We start from the raw sequence: 21801 nt of genomic DNA, 5'->3' as shown, positions 1-21801 counted from the left end.
GTGGAAGACGACGATGGATGATGCATTTCCTTAAAAAAAAGAACAGGAAAACACCTAAAGTTGAGCATTTTAAGCACAAACGTACACAGAAATTCATATAGTCCACAATGCAGCTGGCACGCTTGCAGAGGTGCACCATGGGACACTGAGTACTGAGGGAAACACGCAGCACTTTGTACGAAAGGAAGTCATGTCCAGACTATTTGTTACAGAGGGACTGAGGGTTTGATGGTACAGTATGAGTTAGGAACCCATTCAGTTCCAAGGTACCGATGGTGGGATGCAGTCACTCACGACACAGTACTCGCAGAATATTTGGCCCACTACTACAGAAGTATCACAATACAATGATTCTGCAATAATCGATGCAGTAAGATGGCTAAGGAAGGTAAACACAGGTGTAATTAACGTCATTAATTATGTTCCCTTCCTATCACGCTGCATTCCAACATCCTGCCCAACCTAAAAGGGATGGGGCCATAATTAACTTTATTGATTGCACGGGTTGTATTTGTAATGACCTGTTAAATTAGCAGATGTGAAAAGGTTCATTGTATTATGAGGACATCCAGGTTCTGGTGCTGGACGGGTCCCTCAGAACACCAGACAGGTGCATGAGGACTGGGTTTGGGTCCTGTACTTATCTGAATGCATCGCCTGATCTTGATGAAAAAAGCTTTTTGGTTTTCACACTTAATCCTAACTAAGGAAAAACTGACACGGTCCATACGGAAACACGACCTGTCAGAGATGGAACAAGTGACTTGACGTTTGGTTCGATCCAACACTTGTGTCAATAGAACCTCTACCAAAACATCATCAAATGTTTCCAAGCATGAAAACACAAAATAACACTTGTTTTCTCTCTGAACTGGAACCCGGCTGGATGGAATGCCTCTTTTTACTTTATTTCCTTGTCATTTACGACACGTCGTGCCATTTTCACTGAGGGATGATGACGGGGCTTTGGCGGAGGTCTGTACTCTCCAACCAGGGGATGTATCATGGTATTTTGGTTCTTGCACGAGACAAAAACAGACAATTGCATTTGTTTACAGGCCGGTACGACCAGCCTGACCTCATCGGCTGCTTCATGACCAACACTCCACTGCCTTTGGGCTGTTTGTGATGTAAACATGTCAGCCAGAGCCCAGCTAAGCCGTCCGGTACCTAAATATAGCTTGAAGGATCTGAGGTGACAGCCAATAACTCACACAGTGGTCTTTAACTTGTGCCGTCCCGATTACTTCTGGCGCAGGCTGATATTTAGGGAGCGTGCTGTCATGCTGCTATCCAGAGCCTCCATCCTCTCAGCTGTCGGCCTGCAGTGACACATCAGAACGTCCTTGCACACCTGGATATCGCTCATCGAGACCAAGAAGAACCACTGAACCTGATCATTCCCTGACCTGAAGGTCCTGATTAGGGCTTAAAAATGATTCAATACACTGAAGGAAGGTTTGAGAAGTTCCAATTTACTATGACTACTCAGTTTTACTACAGTTAAACTTCATTATTATTCCCAAAATACACAATATTTTCTTTTTAAGTGCTTATCTTGTCAAACTAGGACAAGGAAACCACAACTGCCTTACAAAATAAAAGTATTCCCATGGTTAATCGGGACTGTAATGTCAAAAGTATGAGTCAGAAATGGAACGTTGTTATTGTCGAAGCTACGTTGGGGCCTTTCTGATAACAGGAATCTGGTGAAAACATCACTTGATCATCAGCAAATCTGAGCAACTGCACGTCGACACCAGAGGTTTGATTGGCGAGGATATTTTGGGAAGTCCGGTGAGGAAACAGCCCAATCGTGATCTCATAGCAGCAAAACAAAATAAAGAGACAAACAGATATATGAATTGATTATTTTCATAATTACCAGTCCTCCCAGCATGTGCTGGCTTGCAGCTGATACTGACTCACTCATTCTGAGATCGGAATTATTTTGGCTCTTTAACTCTTTAATCATAGATGTAAGAACAATAGTCTCTCTGGGATGGAGGTCACTGCCGCCAAACTCTGGATGGTGACTCACACATCTGCAACACCAACCAGCAGCAGTTCCTGTTGCTAAGAGCCCGGCTGTGGCGGTCTATCGAGCCGATCGTGTGAAAATAACATAGAACTGCACTTGATTCACTTCACTCTTCAGTCCCATCAGGCTCCAGCATAGCGATTTTCTGGCGAGGGCGTCCAACCAATCACAGGTCACCACCATCGATTGACACTGGTCAACTGAACCAAGTGAGGCTGACCAGCGCTGAACCTCAGAGAGACAAAATAAACCTCCCACATCCCGCTTGCAGGACCTCAGGGCGGCGAGGCCAAGCTAGCAAGGCGAGCAGAGGCAATGCTAGAGTCTGTGGGGCCCAGAGGAAAATACTCACTTGGCTAACATAGGCTCATCCCACCAGCAAGGGTGCCGAGACCAGCTCTCGGGGGCCCCCTGGTGGCTCGGGGCCCCAAGCAGTTGCCTGCTTTGCCAGTGGCCAAGCTGCACCCCTGAAGGCGAGTAGCCGCCATGTTAAAGCCTAACATAGGCAGAGAAGTGCTGCAGGAACCACTGTCGACTGACAACAATCAAGTGTTAAACTCAACATTTAGAAAGTTCCTTTAAGGAGTTTTACATCAGAATGCAAACATTATATTTTATATGAAAATTACTGTGATATTATTTCTACCCCCCGGCATTGCTGGGAAAAGAGCAACTGGAAAAAAAAACAACTGTCAGCCCGGTCACAAATCGACCCAGCACTTCCTCAGGCGTCGGCGCTCGACTCCTCGTACCAAGAACCATAGATGAAGGTTTGCTGAGAGTGAAACACACACACACACACACACACACACACACACACACACACACCATCCTCTCGACAGACATGAATGTCTCTGAGCCCGAGATTGTGTTGACACTCAGGAGGAGACACACCTGCGGTCAGAGCAGGTCCTGAGGCGGCCCAGACTTCCGGGCCGCAGCTGCAGCTGAACCCAGGTCACAATGGTTATCGACCCAGTTGCAGTTTTCATTTCTCAGCCTTTTTTTAACTGAAGGCAACTTGTAGGTACTTTCCTCCTTTCCTTTCAGCAAAAAAATGGACATGGGCCACTAACCATCAAGACACTCCACCCCACAGCTCTTTGTAGCACTGTCAAAACTCAAAGTCAAGTCAAAATACCATCAGCAGAGCACAAGTACAGCGTAGTTACACCTGAAAATACCAGAGTTCTGTCTGGATTCTGCATTTGAAATCCCCTGGAGTTCTTCAGGGCTCAATGCCTCCTCATGGATGAGTTCCTTTGTAGGTTTAAAGTCTCAGATTCATAAAACTGCTGGAATATATTCACAAAATAGTAGATAATATCATTTTTGGAGTACATGTGTTGTCTTTTACCAAATTTTAGTGCACCTGGGATAAAACGTAGGAGAAAAATTCCTCAAACTAAGTTTCAAGCTGTAAAACCTGCCTTCTCCGTCTGCAGGCAGCTGGAATGAGCAGTTAATGCTCTGCAACTTCTTATTTTCATATGAATGAAGTCAAGTTCTCACCAAACAAGTTCTCACTATGCTGATTCAACTCCTGGCCGCCAGCTAAATCTCCCACACACACTAGATGGAGTTTGTGTCCGTGGAGGTACTCTGGAGCTGCCGGGGACGCGTGCACGCTCACCAGAAACTGTCTTTGCACAAGTGGACAGGAACACACATGAATTTGAATTTTCCTTTTCCAGCTTTCTGAAAAGTCCTTGTGTTGGACTTGAACGTACACGTGAGGAATGACACTGTCCTCCTTTGCACACCCACGGAAATTCCAGACGTGCTGGAATTAGAATGGCCGTCCCTGCTTTGTTTGCTGCACCCTTCACTCACCATGATGCAGTACACAGCGTCCTGGAGATGTTGTTGATGCTTCAGTCGCACAATGATGCGGTCAGAGGTTTGCAAGTCATCAGCCAAAGTTAAGACACCAGCAGGAGCTGCTGATGCACAGCTGTCAAGAGCTGCACTGCAGCAGGAAATGTTCATTATTCTTTAGTTTGGGTGTAATCTCAATAACTCGTTACCACAATTTCATTAACTGGTGGCCACAAATTGTTCCCAAGCTTTAATCAGTTTGTGGGAATAAGTTACATCTTTCAGTCACACGCCATCTTTCTCATAACTGTGACTGCTTGAATGTAAACAAAACCTGAAGGGAGTGTGTGTGTGTGTGTGTGTGTGTTTGTGTGAGTGTGAGTGTGTGTGAGAGAGAGAGAGAGAGAGAGAGAGAGAGAGAGAGAGAGAGAGAGACTTCTCCAGTGCTCATGTCAAGGTGCTGGCTGATGTTTGGATCTGTCCGCCTCCTCAGCTGATGTTTATCTCAGGAGGGCTGACTTGATTAGGGGCTCAGCGAATGCGTGGGAACATTATTGACCTGCAGTAAACTGACTGGAGGTGACCTCATTGCTGCCCTCACATTGCAACACACACACACACACACACACCCATGCACGCACACACGCACACACAAACACACACATTTTCCTGTGTACCCAAAACAAAAAGGAAAACTGGAAAAACCGAACGGTGGCTGACTAATGAGGAGAGCAGGTTGGATCTTGACTTGTGTCGGTTGCTTTGCCAGCTGCTGGTCGCTCGGCTCGTGATTGTCTGTTCAGGGCTTCAAAGCCAAACTTGTTATTGAGAGCAGGGACAAAGGCCAAGGCTGAAAAGCTGCTGGAAAGGCTCCTGTTATTTGTGTTAAACCATCTGCGCCCATCAAAAAGCCTCCAAACAAACAACCAAATGTAATAATCCCTCTTTACATCACGAGCTGGGTTGCTGCTCAGCTTGGTGTTTGAATACCAGTGAGATGAGAACATAATGTTCCGTGTGCTTGATGTTTTCCTTCCTTATCTGTCTGGATGCCTGCCGACATCCTCATCCTCATTCCTCCCATTCCTCTCCATGTGCTCGGACTTCTGCAGCTTGCTGCTGGAAATGCGGGAGAAAAAAAGGGCTGTTCAGGGTGAGATGAAAGGGCAAAACTGAGGGAAGTGAGCTGCGCGCTGCCGAGTGTTTACAGGTACATGACTTTACCAAAGACAAGCCTGCTCTTGTAAGTTCTCTTTCAAATGCATCGCAGAGCAAATTTACTTTAGGAGGAAACAAACACAGTCAGCTGATAGACGAGCTGAGAAAAACGACAGAGGGGGAGTAAACAAGCGCCCTGGGAGTCGGCTGTCACGCCGCCATCAAGGTTTAGCCCGGGTTGTCAGAGCAGCTGAAGAACACTCTTGCAGCTGCAAAGAAACCTGTTGTCAGCCAGTTCAAAGTTCCTGCTGATATCAGCTGGTGGTGGTTTGCAGATGGAGTTGTTCATTTTTAAGAGCATTCCTATGGCCAGCGGGGCGGCAGAAGAAATGAGTCAGCTTATGTGATCTGGTAGTTTTTGCTGAGCTAATGGTAAGAGGTTAAAACAGCAGAAAAGGCAGATGGAGCAGCCGAGAACATGTCAGGACTCCAACACATCATGAGTTTATCCATTTCCTGTGAAAATGCCCCTGATGCGTGATCTGGCAGCATCGGGTCAGTTTAACTGATCATAAGCAAGTTAAAGCTCACATGGACACCATCTGACTCATCCTGAAGCAGGCGAGTCACCCTGGAACAGTTGCTCAACTTAGATTTTGCTGTTTCCTAATGAGTCAGTCATTTCTGTGGATGTGTGTGTGTGTGTGTGTGTGTGTGTGTGTGTGTGTGTGTGTGTGTGTGTGTGTGTGTGTGTGTGTGTGTGTATGGGGGGGGGGGCAAAGGTCACAACCGGATGTGTTCTTCACCAAGATCACATCGAGTCCAGAAGCTGATCATATAGGTTTTTCTCTCGTGACGGGACTCAGTTTCGCTGGTTATCATGAGGCTGTGAAGGTCCGTTTACTTGGATTGTTTCTCCCTCAGTAGGTTCCAAAGCTCAGCTGCAGTTGAAGAACAGATTCAGTCAGATCAGAGCGACGGTTACTGTCAGAACACGAGAGCAGAGCCGAACTGAGTTCCTCAGGGAGGCGTGTCAGCCTCCACAGCAGTAGGTGGCGGTACGTCCCCTTACAGCCGGATGCAACCAGACTTTCCTCTGGTCTTTGTGACTCCCCACTGCAGAAAGAGCCAGACACACTTATTCAACATGCGTGGGCGCCGTTAGGGGCTGACTGAAGCGTATAGATGCACTCGTCAGGCGCTAAAATATCCAGGTGTGTTTCAGTCGGACTCGCGTATTTACAAGTATTTTAAAAGTTCATGATTTGCCAACAACCTGTAAAGTACTGAGTGTCAATTAAACAGGTAACTCTTAGTGTCTGAGACTATGACTGTGCTTCCTGTGACGTGTAGTTGGGTGTGTATTCAACAGCATGTCCTCAATCACAATAAAGTCTGTGTCGGTGGGATCCGTCCTCTCCATCCCACCACCTTACAGGGATCTCTGAATGGTTCTGTACCAAGTGTTGGTTTTATGAATGGGTAAACAGAACCTCGACCTTCAGAGGACAACGGAGGGCAGTCAGGTGCTGCTGCGTCCCGGCCGTGTGAGCCGGCGTTGTTTACAGAGCAAAGAAATCTATAATAAAGGAATGTGTAGTCTCTTTGACTCAAAGAGCTGGAGGTGAAGCATGTGCCCGAGCACTCCACGTGAAGACCAGAGACGTGTGTTTGGTTATGTTTTGAAGAAGCTATGACTGTCATATGAGGCTACAAACCAAGGAGGGTTGGTAACTCTGTCTTGGTGACACATCCGTGCGTGTTTTTAGTTCCTGTTCAGGAGCAGGAAGTCCATCAATAAGAGACCAGGTGCCTGCAGAGTTCCTATTCCCGGATGGTTTTCCTCAATGGCGAACCTGGCGGGATCATGGAGAGCTGAGAGAATCTGACAGCACCTTCACGCCATCAGTAGTTGTCTGACTCACTGATGCTTTGTGTTTGAGCGCGGCTGCACGAGGAACAGCGGAGGGTTGTCATCGTCGATCCTAAAGGAGCTGATGTGGGAAGCACCTAGGCTCCTTTTCCTGTCATTTTTTTGGGAGAATTTGAAGAATTCCCATCATGGCTGCCATACAGATACTCCCGGGTCACTTCCTGCCACTCCCAGGAGCCACTGTTAGCACAGCTCACCACGTCAGTTTGTCTGTTGGCAGTACGACGACGCAAATGACCTTTTTGTTTTGGTGAAAATAGCAGTTTCTCAAAACAAAACCGCTGACCTGAACGGACTCGGATTATCAACACTGGTCACGTTTCCATTTAGTTGTCCAGCGATTTGTGTCTGAACTGTGGAAATGCCACAAAACTTCAATGCAAACAAGTTGTGTTTCTGATTTAGAGCACGTGAACAATGCCTGTTTTCATCAGTAGGTGGCAGCAGAGCAACATTGCGCTCAGTTGCAACGGAGTAAAAGAAGAGCTGTCGCCGAGCGGGAGATGGAATTAGCCTCGGCTGGGCAAGTTGTAATGAAGTACCATATAAATACGAGGTGTAGAAGTCCATGTCCTTGTTATCAGAGTTAAAAGTTCATGATGTTGGACGGCAAAAAAACACCTCAGTCAGGAGTAAAAATAAACATTCCTGTAAAGTTGAAATCGTTCCTCTGACATTCGCTGTTACCATCAACCTTTTTCAGTGGGTTCTTCTAAATTAAACAAATGATGTGGGTGTACTCATGATTTGATGCCGCTGCATCTGAAAAGACCAACTTGAACTTTTTCTAGAATTTACAGCTCGGACACTTTGAATGGCAAACGCTCTCCTCAGGAGATAATTATCGCGTGACCAGACCTCAACTCTGAGACATGACGTGGATTTCAAATCCGTTTTGGTCACTGTGACTCAATCGGAGCAGTGAAGAATAATTTCATACATGATATATAATTTTCATTATGAGTTGACATCTGCAGTGCTTTTATTGTGAAGATTTCTGTCTGGGGTTAGTCCTCCCAGAGAGCTGCGCCGTTTAAAAGGAGCACTGTCTCTTTAAGAGCGTGGGTGGTGAAAGAATGTGTGGAGGGAGCCAAGCACATTTTCTCAGCAGAGCAGTGTGTTTCCCCCATCCACTGACTCTTGGCCTTTAATTAAGTTAGATGCATGTGTGGGAGGGATAAGTTGGCCAGCAGAATTCAAATCAAAACACCAAAGGTGGGAGATTTCCTGCAGGTAGAGCAGGAAATGTTCCATGTAGGAGTTGATAGAGACTTACAGCAAAGCTGTCAGATAAACATACTTTTCTGGGTATGACTGGAGGCCACGATGAGGAAATCTTACAGAAACTTAGGAGAAGAGGAGAGCATAGAGAGCTCCAATACGCTCAGACAGGTAAACAAAGCATGGTATGGGTTGTATTGACATGCTAGCAGCCTCTTGCCTCAGACACGGCAGCCACTGATATGTGATGGATGTTATCCACCCAAACACACCAAATCTGAAGCAGCCAGAGGGAGAGAATGTTCTCTCAGATAATCAAAAGGACTTATTTGCATTCCTATAGTGGGTCACGTACAAGAAAAGGTTTTTTTCGTAATTGGGGGGCCACACGCCTGCTGTTTTGGGAGAACGTATACTTGTCGTCCCCTGGGTTTGCGTGTTGTTGCCATGTTGACAGCTCGTCTGCCCTATCTGGTAACTCCTATAACTCTTGTCAAGCTAAGGTGCAGCAGGATAAACGACATGTTGTCAGCCAGCAGAGGAGAGCCCGTGCAGTGAAACAACCCCGCTCCTTCTCCCACTGTGAGATCCTCCGGGCTCCCGTGAAGGCCTCCCTCCCTCCCTACATTCCTTTGCGCTAAGCTCTTGTTTTCCTGCACTCGCAGGGCCACCGGCTGCACCGGCGAAGCCTGACAAAGTCTCGGATCACCGCGCTAATGTAACACAGTTCATGTGCACTTCAGGACCTCTGTGTGTGACCACCTGAGCTCAGGTGAAGTCCACGCCAGAGACACCTGAGGTCGGTCATCCAGAACTCTGTAGGCCTGAAACCTGAAACCAAGCAACCTGCACGCTATTGAAGGCGGGGAGAAATGACCTCACTTGACTCATTAGCTGAGAAAACCTTTTTCCTGGTGAGTTGATCATCAATCAAGACTCCCCCAATACAGCAAGATGTTCCAGTTCAGAATTATGCTCCAATTTATTTTAAAACCGATGGTAAAAGAACGGTGCACGTCAGGGTGTAGCACCTTGAGAGTGACAACCAGGATAGAGGCGTTCGATTACACATCCGTGACACGACGGCCATAAATGGTGTAGGTTCTTAAACTGGTTCCTTTCAAGATTTCCAGAACTGTGTTTTTTTTTTCTACATGAATGGAAGTTGATGAAGCAGATCCGTCACTGCGCCGACTTCCTGATCAGGGCTGTAGCTTCACAGACCGGGAGGTGGAACTATGGAATTCCATCTCCCCAATCCAGATTACACACAGAGGTGAGCAGAGCCTGTTCCTGGTCAGAGGGAGCGGGCTGAAAGAGGCCACGCCCTTAATTATGGATGACTTTAAGCCTTAATATAGTTTAAATATACTAAATACCAGGGAACACAGGGGTTAAAGGGGGTCGACTCACTTGCTGAACCAACCTCAAGTGGCCACTTGAAGAACTGCAGCTTCGAATGCCTTGCTGTGGCTTCACGTCACGTCCCTGCGGGGAGTTATCGTCGATCCTGAAGGAGCTGATGGATTTAACCTCAACTTTTATATCTGCACAGACGCTGCGTTGCATCAAATTTCCAGATGTATTTAAAAAAAATAATAATTTCCCATCACAGAAACAGGTACCACCAGTACTGCGACGCAAAGCAGGGATGAAGTAGTACGAGATATTTACAGTATAACAACTGTAACTGTTTACTCGAGGGACACTTCTGGGTGGGACGAGCGCTTCATTGTGAGGGAGATGAACTGTCTGCGTTATTCATCAGCGCTCATCACGTGTTCTGCTGTTCTCTCAGGAACGCTGCTTCCCATCTGTCTCACGCCTATCACGTTTCAGTGGCAGAACCTGATACAGTTTCCACGAGTCATACTGACCAACCAGGATGTTGTGGTTAGACGCCCGCGGGTTTGTTTACCAGCAGGATTCACACATCCGACACACACCCAGATAAAACAAGGGTGGTGTGTTGAGGCTCAGGCCGGTCCTGGGGTGACGGGACACCGTGACCTGACAGACGGTAAGTCAAGGACAACTGGATTATTGAAGATGGCACGGGGTCATGTGACTGTCACACGACAGCCAGGTGGACAAACAACCTGGAGGACCTCAATGACTCCGACCCCGACAACCCCGGCACACGCTCGCTTCGTCAGTCTGAACCATGACTCGCCTTTCTGGGTGTCTGAGAAACACCAGAACATTAAAAAAAAAAAAAAAAGGAGTTGGTTTTCATCTCTGCTTTAAAATGAAAATAAGACGTGACTGAGAAAAACAAAAAAAAGCCCAAACCAAATGCGCGACCAATTATGAACTCAGTTTGTTTGTTGATTTAGGTCAGCAACACCTCGTGCTGCCAGTATTTGCAGTGAGCTCATTTCAGCAAACGCCAACCGCTAAAAACAGGACCTCAGTCAATATTTGGGCTCCTCGTTAGGAGACGCTTGAGGCTGTGCCTCTTCAAAAAATCGTAGAAATGTAAAACTTGAAGTTAAAACACATGAAAATGTTGTGGTCTCCCAGAGCAGAAGTCTGGTGTTTCGTTGCGCGTCACTTTATTGCCAGATATGATGATCGGATTTATTCCTTTGCCGCGGCCGTCAAAACTGTGACCGCCAGCAGGTTGATTGGGCTCCTACCGGCCCAGCGCGCCTGGAGCAGATATGCTGTGGTCACACCTGTTCAGGAGCTTAATTCTGGTTAATTGTGGTGACCTAAAAACACTCATTAAAAAAAGTCCAAAAGTAGTCCAACCTGCCAGTCAATCCAGGGCCACCATGCTCTTTAGGAGGACCCCCCCCCCCCCCTCAAAAAACAGGCCAATTCCTCAACCTTCAACACAGATTCTCAGATTCTCACAGGTCAAAGAAGCTGAAACTGGGGTGCCAGTTGGCTTCCCATTCATCCCAGTGAGGGCTGGCACACAGCAGTAATAACAGGCTGAGGGCAAGCCTGGCAACTGACATCAGAATATTCAGAGGCCCAGGTGAACCAGGTCAGGTCACCCAGTCCATGCAATCCTGCTCAAGGTAGCGAAGCCTGATACTTCTACTACTATACATGTACTGAAGCATGATACTTCTACTACTATACATGTACTGAAGCATCATACTTCTACCACTATACATGTACTGAAGCATCATACTTCTACCACTATACATGTACTGAAGCATCATACTTCTACCACTATACATGTACTGAAGCCTGATACTTCTACTACTATACATGTACTGAAGCATCATACTTCTACCACTATACATGTACTGAAGCATCATACTTCTACCACTATACATGTACTGAAGCATCATACTTCTACCACTATACATGTACTGAAGCATCATACTTCTACCACTATACATGTACCAAATACTTCTACTACTATACATGTACTGAAGCATGATACTTCTACCACTATACATGTACTGAAGCATGATACTTCTACCACTATACATGTACTGAAGCATCATACTTCTACCACTATACATGTACTGAAGCATCATACTTCTACTACTATACATGTACTGAAGCATCATATTTCTACCACTATACATGTACTGAAGCATCATACTTCTACCACTATACATGTACCGAATACTTCTACTACTATACATGTACTGAAGCATGATACTTCTACCACTATACATGTACTGAAGCATCATACTTCTACCACTATACATGTACTGAAGCATCATACTTCTACAACTATACATGTACTGAAGCATCATACTTCTACTACTATACATGTACTGAAGCATGATACTTCTACCACTATACATGTACTGAAGCATGATACTTCTACCACTATACATGTACTGAAGCATGATACTTCTACCACTATACATGTACTGAAGCATCATACTTCTACCACTATACATGTACTGAAGCATCATACTTCTACCACTATACATGTACTGAAGCATCATACTTCTACTACTATACATGTACTGAAGCATGATACTTCTACCACTATACATGTACTGAAGCATGATACTTCTACCACTATACATGTACCGAATACTTCTACTAGTATACATGTACTGAAGCATCATACTTCTACCACTATACATGTACTGAAGCATCATACTTCTACCACTATACATGTACCGAATACTTCTACTAGTATACATGTACTGAAGCCTGATACTTCTACTACTATACATGTACCGAATACTTCTACGACTATACATGTACTGAAGCATGATACTTCTACCACTATACATGTACCGAATACTTCTAATACTATACATGTACTGAAGCGTGATACTTCTTCTACTATACATGTACTGAAGCGTGATACTTCTACTACTATACATGTACCGAATACTTCTCCTACTATACATGTACCGAAGCGTGATACTTCTCCTACTATACATGTACCGAAGCGTGATGCTTCTACTACTATACATGGACCGAATACTTCTATGACTATACATGTACCGAATACTTCTACTACTATACATGGACCGAATACTTCTACTACTATACATGGACCAAATACTTCTACTACTATACATGGACCAAATACTTCTCCTACTATACATGGACCAAATACTTCTACTACTATACATGGACCGAAGCAATATCTATCTTATTATTATTTTCATTATTGTTATTATTGTTATCTTATTATTTGTACATACATTTGAGCTCATGAGACTGATAACATCTGATAAGACTCTGGCTTTTCTAACTTTAATGATAACGAATTGTTTTATAGTTGCTTTCTTCATTATGATGGTGTTTGTGACTTGAGTCTTTATAGCTCTGTGTGTGTGTGTGTGTGTGTGTGTGTGTGTGTGTGTGTGAGTGAGAGAGAGAGAGAGAGAGAGAGAGAGTGTCATGTGACCTGCAATTATTGCTGTAGCCATAAATTTAGCTCACAGCTCAGCAATTCTTGGACATTCAAGGAATGTTTCCAACATTTCATGTGTGCCGTCTTCGCACCTTTTTTTTTTTAACCTCCAAATAGTTAAATTGAGGTAATCTGGATAAACAGTTGGATTATTCACGATTCTCAACTATTCTCGTTTTCGGAACGTTTGGATTTTTTCCATTCGGGCTTCTCAGATTGAAGCACATCCATTTTGGTAAAAACACAGTTAAGGCCACGAAGAATTTAGAGGAGGTGTCATAAACTCAAATTCTCCGCGCGATGCTTTGCACATTCCAGATCAGGAAGTCTGGAGCAGCCGTTGGTCCTTGCCAGGGTTCAGATTAGCTGTCAAACATTAATCTCAAACTCTCAGGTCTTTACAGTTGTGATCACAGGACCTGCTGCACTAAAATGTGATTGCTCGGCATTTATTAGACTCCAAAAGTCCTGTCGTCTTGTCACATGCATTATCAGTTAATAAGCATTACTTACATGATGGAAATCTGAAACAAGATGATTGTGAAACCCAGCAGAAGTCATCCACGCCGCTGTGGTTGGCTGTCAAGGTGCAAAACAGTTCCGGCGGCCTTGAGACTGAACAGTTGTTGCGGGTCATAAAGTTTTAAAAGAGGCAAACTGAATGGAGGAGTGACATCACTCCCAAGTGTGGAGGGAAACTTCCTGTGTCCTTGACGCTGAGGGCATGTCTGCTTTTGTAACTGCCATCAGCTTACTTTAATACTTTCACCGGTAACTGGTAACTAAAAAAAAAACCAAAAACCCCTCAGTAACAATTTCCACAAATATGCTCGCACTGAAAATAGCAGGATGTGTTCGAGTCAAGTTTAACCGAGATGTACGATAAAAGCATAGTATGGAATAGTCTGCAGGTAAATTTAGTTTTTCTCAACTGCTGCATTTACTACCAAACAATTTTAAAAATACTTGTTTCCTCTGGACCTTTTGGATGTAGTACTTTATTTTACCTCATTGGTGTACCTGACACATGGAACGAGGAACCATGAAAAAACAAACAAGTACTTTGGGAACTTAACATGTGGCATGAGGAACAAACTCGGCAGGAAGGTGAAGACCGGACTCAGGTATTGAAATATTATCTGGCTGTTCAAACAGATTTATGTAAACTGATTATGATCCTTGCGGGTTTGAGTGAGGCGAGACATTTCTACCCTTAATAAAGGCGCCAACAGTCTGAGGAGCTCCAGTGCTGGTAATTTACAGCACTTCTAGAATGCAAATTGACCCTTAGAAAATATTAGCTCTTTGTCACACAACAAATACAACTGTTTGCTCAACCTTCCTTCATCATAACAAACAAATAAGGGGTGGAAAAAAGAAAAAGGAACAAGGGAAAAGGTTTGAGCGTAGACAACAAGTGTGTTTTCTTTTGGAAAAGTAAAGATGCTTTCTCGTGTTTGAGGGCCGAGCAGGAGAGGGAGAGCAGAGAGTCGTCGGCGTAGCGGCGAATGTGTGCAAGTTTTCCTGCAGTTACTCTTCACCTTTTAATAAACTGGTCACAATCTCATCATGGAATTCAAACATCGTGTAGAAAGAAATATTTTAAAAGGCAAAAATTGTACATTAAAAACCGCGAATGCATTCTGGAGCTTCACAAAGAACTTGATCAACATTTGCCCATGTCACCTCCAGAAATACCGCTAACAGATGCAGCCTGGCGCGAGTCTAGAACAATCTTAGGATCGACAATTTAATCCAGATTAATCACTTGTTCCTTGTCATGTGAGCCTTCTCTCTACAATCTCTAATAAAAACATGTCCATCAGTTTTAGAGATATCCTGCTAATAAACAAACCCACGCTGCAGATCACATGACGTCCTTGGCAGAGGTAAAAAATAACTGGCCATCTGTTCATTCTGGTGATGTCATGTGGGAACTGAGTGGATTCCTCCAAGTGCTTCCTGACTTCGTCTGCAGGGTTTTATTGTTCCCACTTCCGTGTTCCTCTAACATCCATTAATTCTAGGAACACAAGCGTAACGGGGGTGATGCTAATGAACAGGAAGTAACACAATGACTCAGTCAATACCAAAGCAGATTTCTGGTGAGCAGCTGGAGAAACATTTGGTGCAGAGCTCTGTCATACAGACTCAATGCATGTAAACTGACCTTATTGAAGCAAAAGCAAATACCCCCCACCACACACACACACACACACACACACACACACACACACACACGCTCATCTGGAACAGGTGCACACCGGGTGGCACCTGGCAGCTCCTTGGGACTTTCTGTTCATTAGATGAGAGGAAGTGCTGCTGCTGAAAGCCCTGGAGACAAACCCTGATGAACAGGTAGGTTGTGTTTGCGCAACGTACATTTGGCTTCGACTGGCGACCCGTCCAGGATGAACCCAGCCCCCCCCCCCCCGCGACCCTTAACCCCCAGGAGCAATGGAAGACAATGGATGGATGGATGGACATTTGGCTTCTGAGAAAAATGGTGAAAAAAAACATAAAACCAGCAAATCCTAATGGGTGAAGTCATCAATGAAACAAATACTACCCCATCACAACTGTTTACATACCAGCAGCGTGCCACGCCCACCACCCACACACTCCTGTCCCTGAGGGGGTTGATGCCATCCTGCCTGATTATCTGATGTGGAGCTCTGATAAACCACTCCTTACTTTGGAAGAGGAACATTTTTTTTGACTGAGAACAAACACTTCCTGTAACACTTTTGGCTTTGAGGGCAGGCTGCAACAGGCAGTCAGGCCGATTACGGAACGATGCACACGTAAATAGAAGTTAGAACAATGTGTAACGTTGAAGCCAGGGCTCAAAAATGATTGAAGGCTAAATAACTGGAAGTCCTGAGTTTACTTCTAAATGGCTTGATTCTATTTATTCATCTCTTAGAAAACTCTGGAGATGAGAAAGCACGTAAGGATTGTTTGTTCTCATTCCACTGAGCCAGAGCATCGTATGACCAACCGTCACATTGACTATATCCTCATTTTAGATCAGTTAGCAAAACAAGTGTTTCAGTGTCACGGGTTAAAACATGAACTATGTCAGCGTCCTCCAACACTTACAATCATTAGCGTTAATCAAGTTAGCATTTTTAGACTTGGAGGTTTTAACGCTGTGAGATTGAGGGCAACGTGACGGCACTGGAGGCGGTTCAGAAGAAACCTGATCCACGATCAGGCCTGAGAAGGCACACAAAGAAATTAACAAAGAAAAAAAAAAAGATTTCTGCCGTTACTGTCACATCCCTTGTAAGTAGTTTAACGATTTGATGTACAGATTTGTACAATTTACAGGGTAAATGCAGCTAACGGACTGAAGTCGGACAAACCAGTTTGTGTTCAATAAACCACTCCGAGACATTGACAACAGTCATAATGGTTCATCTGGTCTTTAAATGAGATTTGTTTGCCGGGAAGAAAATATTGAATGAAAAACCACTATGGTTGAAAGCGTTGCTGTCGGGATTTCAACAAGAGACGGGACTGTTTATGACCCTAAAAGTGCTAAACCTCTTTGGCTGTGAGGAACTTCGATTGAACCAGGATTTAGACACTAAAACACGGATTAAACCATCAACACACAGCACAGAATTTGGCATTAATCTCTCCAGTCGATCAGCATTCTTGGCAGAGTTTTAGTGGATTATCCTCTCAAATAAGTCGTAACCTTTTCTTTGAGTCTGTGAGATTTCGCATCTGTGAAATGCCAAACCAACAACAGGATCAACACTTTACCAAACAGCCGGGACCTGGCAGGCCTCTTTGTTTCTTTGGTTATCAGCTGAGTGCTTATTTTGTCTGTGCTGTAATCCCCCCATCGTCATCTATGGGGGAGGATGAAAGACTTCAGCCCTGACCCAAATTCACAGAAAGGCCATGAGAGACAAAACAAAAGCAAAGCCTATAGAAAAGCCCCTAATTATCCTATTTTTATAAGCGTGTAGGTGCACAACAAGGCGGCCGTGAACTGAAAACAGTCATTTCATGTGCTCAGTAAAACATTCATCAGAACCAGGAAAACACCTGAGACTCAGTTTTATAGCAGCGTGAGGGGCACCTAACCTCCTGATCTACACTATGATAGAAACTCACCCCATTGAACCCGGAGCCTTCACGGATTCAACCCGATCACAGTTCGGAACCATGAACACGCGCATCCAGAGAACGAAACCGGACGACTTTGTTTGATCACCCAACTGTCGCCCTCCAAACGGCCACCTTGATGCTGACAGTTCCCCAATAAAAGCGGTACAGTTTTTAAAACCTGGTCTAATCTCTCGCCCGATCTCCACACGGACGTGGAAAAGCTCCCGCAGTCTCGTTATCCATGATTCTCTGCAGTTCCTTGGTTTCGCCAGGGGCAATCAGCAAGTCCTTCCTTGGTTGTCGTCTTTTGGTGAAGACTCAAGCCCGTCATTGCTCATTGGTGATGCTCTGGGCCTTAAATTTACAAATCAATCAATGCTCCACTCCTCTATAACTTCCTGTGTAGGCTGGAGCTCTAGAGCAGAGAGGAAGAGCTGATTTCCTGTTTGAACTGTTGGTCAGGCGAACTGGGAAGTAGCAGGGTTCAGGCTAATGAATTACATGGAATCACACAGCCTCGTGCCTGATCCCGCCTCTAAAGCGTCAGGCTGCGTTTACATTACGCAAGCATTTTCGTCCCCGCAACAGCCCAAGCATCCCACAATTTCTCAACAGCAATTTACAGCTTTTGAACGTCGCGTTTGCTGTGCCACAAATTGTCATAAATGAACCACGAGAGCTCGCGGGGGTCTGATTCGCATGTGAACAGCGATGAAGCCGCGGTTGGCCAGAGAATAACGTCAGGACTGGCTTGAATTTCCTCATTCACTATTGGATGAAACCGCAAATTTTATTTTAATTTTAATTATTTTTATCTTATTTATAAAATATATAAATAGACATTTACCAAAAACCAAGCAAACATGTCCTAAAGTATCACACCTGTGTATTTACATAAATGAAAACAAAGCAACATTATGATGTCATGCACTGTTCTATTATTTGTTCATAAATTTTGCCCTTCTTTCCTTGAGAGAAGAACATTTTTCAGTGTCTCTGTGGTTAAAGTCAGGGATGGTTTTAACAAGGTGCTTCTCCATAGACGCGTGTTCCCGAGGGAGGCCTGGACTCTCTTCAGAGTTGAGAGGCCCCTCTCACCTCGTCAGCTGTGGTCACAGGAGCTGCAATGAGGGCATTCAGCCGAGCCGCCGGCTCTGAGAGGGCGTCCTGAAGATGGTTCCCCATGAAGAGCTGGGACAGGGCCGCAGCACCACTGCAGCTCCGGAACTCAGCATTGCTGCCGATTCGCGCCAGTTCATTATGATGTAGATAAACATGGGAGGATCCAAACCACGGCAGGATCTTTCCCGGTGTGTGATACTGGACGTGAGGCTCGGTTTGCTCTGCTCGGTTCTGTCAGTTTGGTCCTTCGAGGACGCCATTGTTGAGCCATGAGGGCGGGGCGATGAGCAAACGTGGTCTGTGTCGCTGCTCTGATTGATTAGGACGACGCACGAGTGCTGCGACGGTTGCTGGGGTCGCGTGATGGATTCCGGACAGACCCGTTTGTGTTGGACCTTCAGTCTACAAAGTTGTAGTGTCGACTCTCAGTGGATCTCATTGCTCAAATCGGGAATTTAAAACGGGCTAAATGACTTTGTCCCTCCGGTTATGTAACGAAGACCACGGCAACCATCTTACTCAAGCCGATGGTACGTTATTGGGAAACGGGTCACAGCTGAGAAATGTGTGGTTTAGCTTGAGTTGCTACTTTGACCTCGAGCAGCAGGAGATATTCCTGATGTGTTCAGGGTCTTTGTTCTTTTTTCGCTGACCGAGTGCTGATCTCAGCTTCAGATGAGGGGAGAAGTATAATTATCCTGAGGCAGATGAGGTCATCTCTTGAAGTCTTCCTCTAGATAAAAACACGAACTTTAACACACTCATCCATTCAGCCAGCGGCACCGCAGCAGCAAACATGTGACCCAGAGATGCATGACTCTGTGTTTGCTGCGGCAAAAAGGATAATCAGCCATAAGAATTCTACACAGCCACATGCTGAGCTTCTCCAAATGACGACATAGATGGATGACAACCAGAACCACAATGGCCCCCATTCTGCTGGCTCCTGAACCAGCCAGCGCCATGGATTGTTGTGTGGAGTGTTTCAGACTGCAGATGTCAACAAAACCACCATCAATACTCAGCAAACAAAAGGTGAGGTCAGGTAGGGCTGAGGGGCGGGCGCATGCTGTAACTGACACTGACCATTTGACCCACCACCACCCGCCTGACGGTTAAAGCAGTCACAACAACCTCACACCTGAGAGCAGAGGGGTCAAACAAGTCCAGACCTGCCAGGCTTTGACCCTGGAACACCAAGCGTCAGTCACGGCGCGTGAGCCACGCAGGAGGCTGCAGAGCAAACACACGCTTCTGTCACAGACGGTAAACGTTGAATGACTAAAAAGGAAACAGGTCACCTACTTCTCAGACGCTTGTCAGCTGGTTTCACAGTTCCCCAACAACCGTGAGTGCAACAAAACCCCACATAGGTACGGCAGTTTCAGGTTTCACTGACGAGGTTACATGTGCAGAGGGAACGCACTTATTGTCAGAATCCACATTAAAGCAGGAGATTTAAAAACAAAACAAAACTGCCCAACAGGAAGTGGTCATCTCCTGGTTCCTCCACCAACAGGAAGTGGTCATCTCCTGGTTCCTCCCCCAGCAGCCAATAGGATCGCTCCATGTGATTGTGGTGATTGAACCAGTAAATCAGCTCTGGTGAACAAAAGTTGATGATCTTCCAGGTTCAGTTCTTCAGGATCATCTTCACTGATGAACCCTCTGATGATGCTGGAAGCCTGAGCGCGACGGTGCGTGGCGCTCATGTCGGGGTTGGGAAGGTCAGAAATGAATCGTTCAAATGTTCACGGCAGACCAGCTACACCTCCGCCCTCAAGAACTCGCCATCCAACCAGAGAAGTGTCATGCCGTCGTCTTAGCGTTGGATTCGATTGTTGAGACCATTCACAGTTTGAGTGAGGGATGAGCAGAGACCTCGGTCCTCTACTGCTTCTGCTATTCCAGAGGAAGGAGCTTCTCAGACCCCCTTCCTTAACACATGAAACCTTTTGCTTGATTCCTTCGAGATTCAAACGTGCAATAAACGTTTCTGTCGAGGAACGACACACCGGATTCTGCTGTCAACTCCCTTGTCTGTACAAACTCGAAATAAAGGGACATTTTCTTTGTGTCTCTTCATTTTTTCCATCTGCAAACCAAAGTAAAGGAGGACGGTGGGGGACAGAGGAGGAAGACAAACATCTGCATGTTAAGTCTGACTGGTCGGAGGACTGACGGAGCACGCGCCAGTGGAGGAATGCTGTGAAAACAGCACTGAGGCTCGCTATTGATTCTAGGAGAAAATGTCCTGCTACTTCCTTCCTGCCAGTAAGCAGCTGGAACGTCTCCCTCATCCAGACAGAAGCTGGCCTTGTCACAGGGTTTTTTCTTTTTCCCCCTCCATGAATAAAACAAAACATGGAAAGCCTCCGGTGACCTGACGCGGGGTCAACGCCCTGCTTGAGAGGACACTGTGTACTGACGGTTACAACAACTTCTGCTTGAGGAAACAGCACATAGCTGCCATCTGACATCAGGCTGAGTGGGCTGACGGCAGTATTCATGACATTAAACGCATCACGACCACCCACAAGAGCAGAGGAGAAGTCTCAGGAGAAGTGTTGAGTTTTTCTCTGTTTCAGTAACTCAGCTGTTCAGGGTTTCTCTGCTCATAACCAGTGGAACGTCTCCCACACGTGGAAAAAATGTCTGAAGCGCAGTTGAATTTTTCACTGCGTTTGTGACGTACGGGTCGCTGAACGGCACCAGCACTCAACATTCCTGGAGATGTGATCGATGTATACCGACCCACATGTTCATATCTGGAGTGGGGCCAAGTTTCTTGCTTCCATTTTGAACCTTAAACTTGTACACAACCTGTCCTGTGCTCATCTTGATACGCTGCACGTCAAACGGCGTCGTTCTGTACACGTGGCATCACGTGTTCGAGTCCCTGAACGCAACAACGTCTCGTTGGTTTAAGAGCTTCATCAAACCCCAAAAGCCTTCGGCTAGAAATTCTAGCATGATGAAAACGTTCGATTCGGTACTAAACGTTGCGCCTGGTTTTTCCAATGAAAATGTGAATGACCACAGGAGAACAAAGATTCTCAGTGACATTTGAAGTCTTATCAAAATATCGGGTCAAAACAATCAGCTGGATCCTTTTTTTCCCTTCATTTTTTCAAAACTTCCCCTTTAAGAGTTCATATTTACAGTCTGACAACGTTGAGGGACGACGACGACAAAGGTATTAAAATAATTAAAAGTTTGGGAAACGTAAACAAGGTAAACATTTGAAATAATATTGATAATGATATTGACTGGAGGTCGTATGTCCCATGTAGATAGAAGTACCCCCCCAACTTCAATGACTAAGTTCACTGATGATTGACGCGTCCAAGTTCCAGGATTAAGGTTAGCATCAGGTGTAGCTTAAACGTAACAGATGGCGATGAGCCAGCTGTCTGTCTTTACCACGGCTCTGCTCAGGGAAGCCACCCTTAACTCGGGGGACTCTACCGGTCCCGTCGTGTGCGTCCTGTCGCCATGGAGAGACGAAGGTTCAGAGTTCAGGCTGAGGTG

The 21801-nt window shown here is 45.5% G+C and overlaps 1 protein-coding gene across 5 annotated transcripts in view; it reads right to left on the bottom strand.

The window, feature by feature from the left end:
• mcl1b (MCL1 apoptosis regulator, BCL2 family member b) overlaps window positions 1-21801 on the bottom strand; it is a 30148-nt gene that overhangs the window by 1909 nt on the left and 6438 nt on the right. For 2 of the 5 annotated variants that reach the window (XM_086217665.1, XM_086217667.1), the window contains one exon: window positions 1229-1322. The exons of 2 other annotated variants lie outside the window; for them this stretch is intronic. In XM_086217665.1, the coding sequence (XP_086073791.1) occupies window positions 1244-1322 (79 nt within the window). In that variant the 3' untranslated portion in view covers window positions 1229-1243. Of the gene's footprint in view, window positions 1-1228; window positions 1323-4881; window positions 4976-21801 lie in introns of those variants that run through there. One more of the 5 variants, XM_086217668.1, reaches the window with a different exon arrangement.

Source organism: Aulostomus chinensis, chromosome 11, assembly GCF_037954235.1.
Source record: "Aulostomus chinensis isolate RoL2024-O1b breed Wild chromosome 11, RoL_Achi_v1.0, whole genome shotgun sequence".
NCBI classification, from domain to species: Eukaryota; Metazoa; Chordata; class Actinopteri; order Syngnathiformes; family Aulostomidae; genus Aulostomus; species Aulostomus chinensis.
This window is presented reverse-complemented; position numbering and strand designations above follow the sequence as displayed.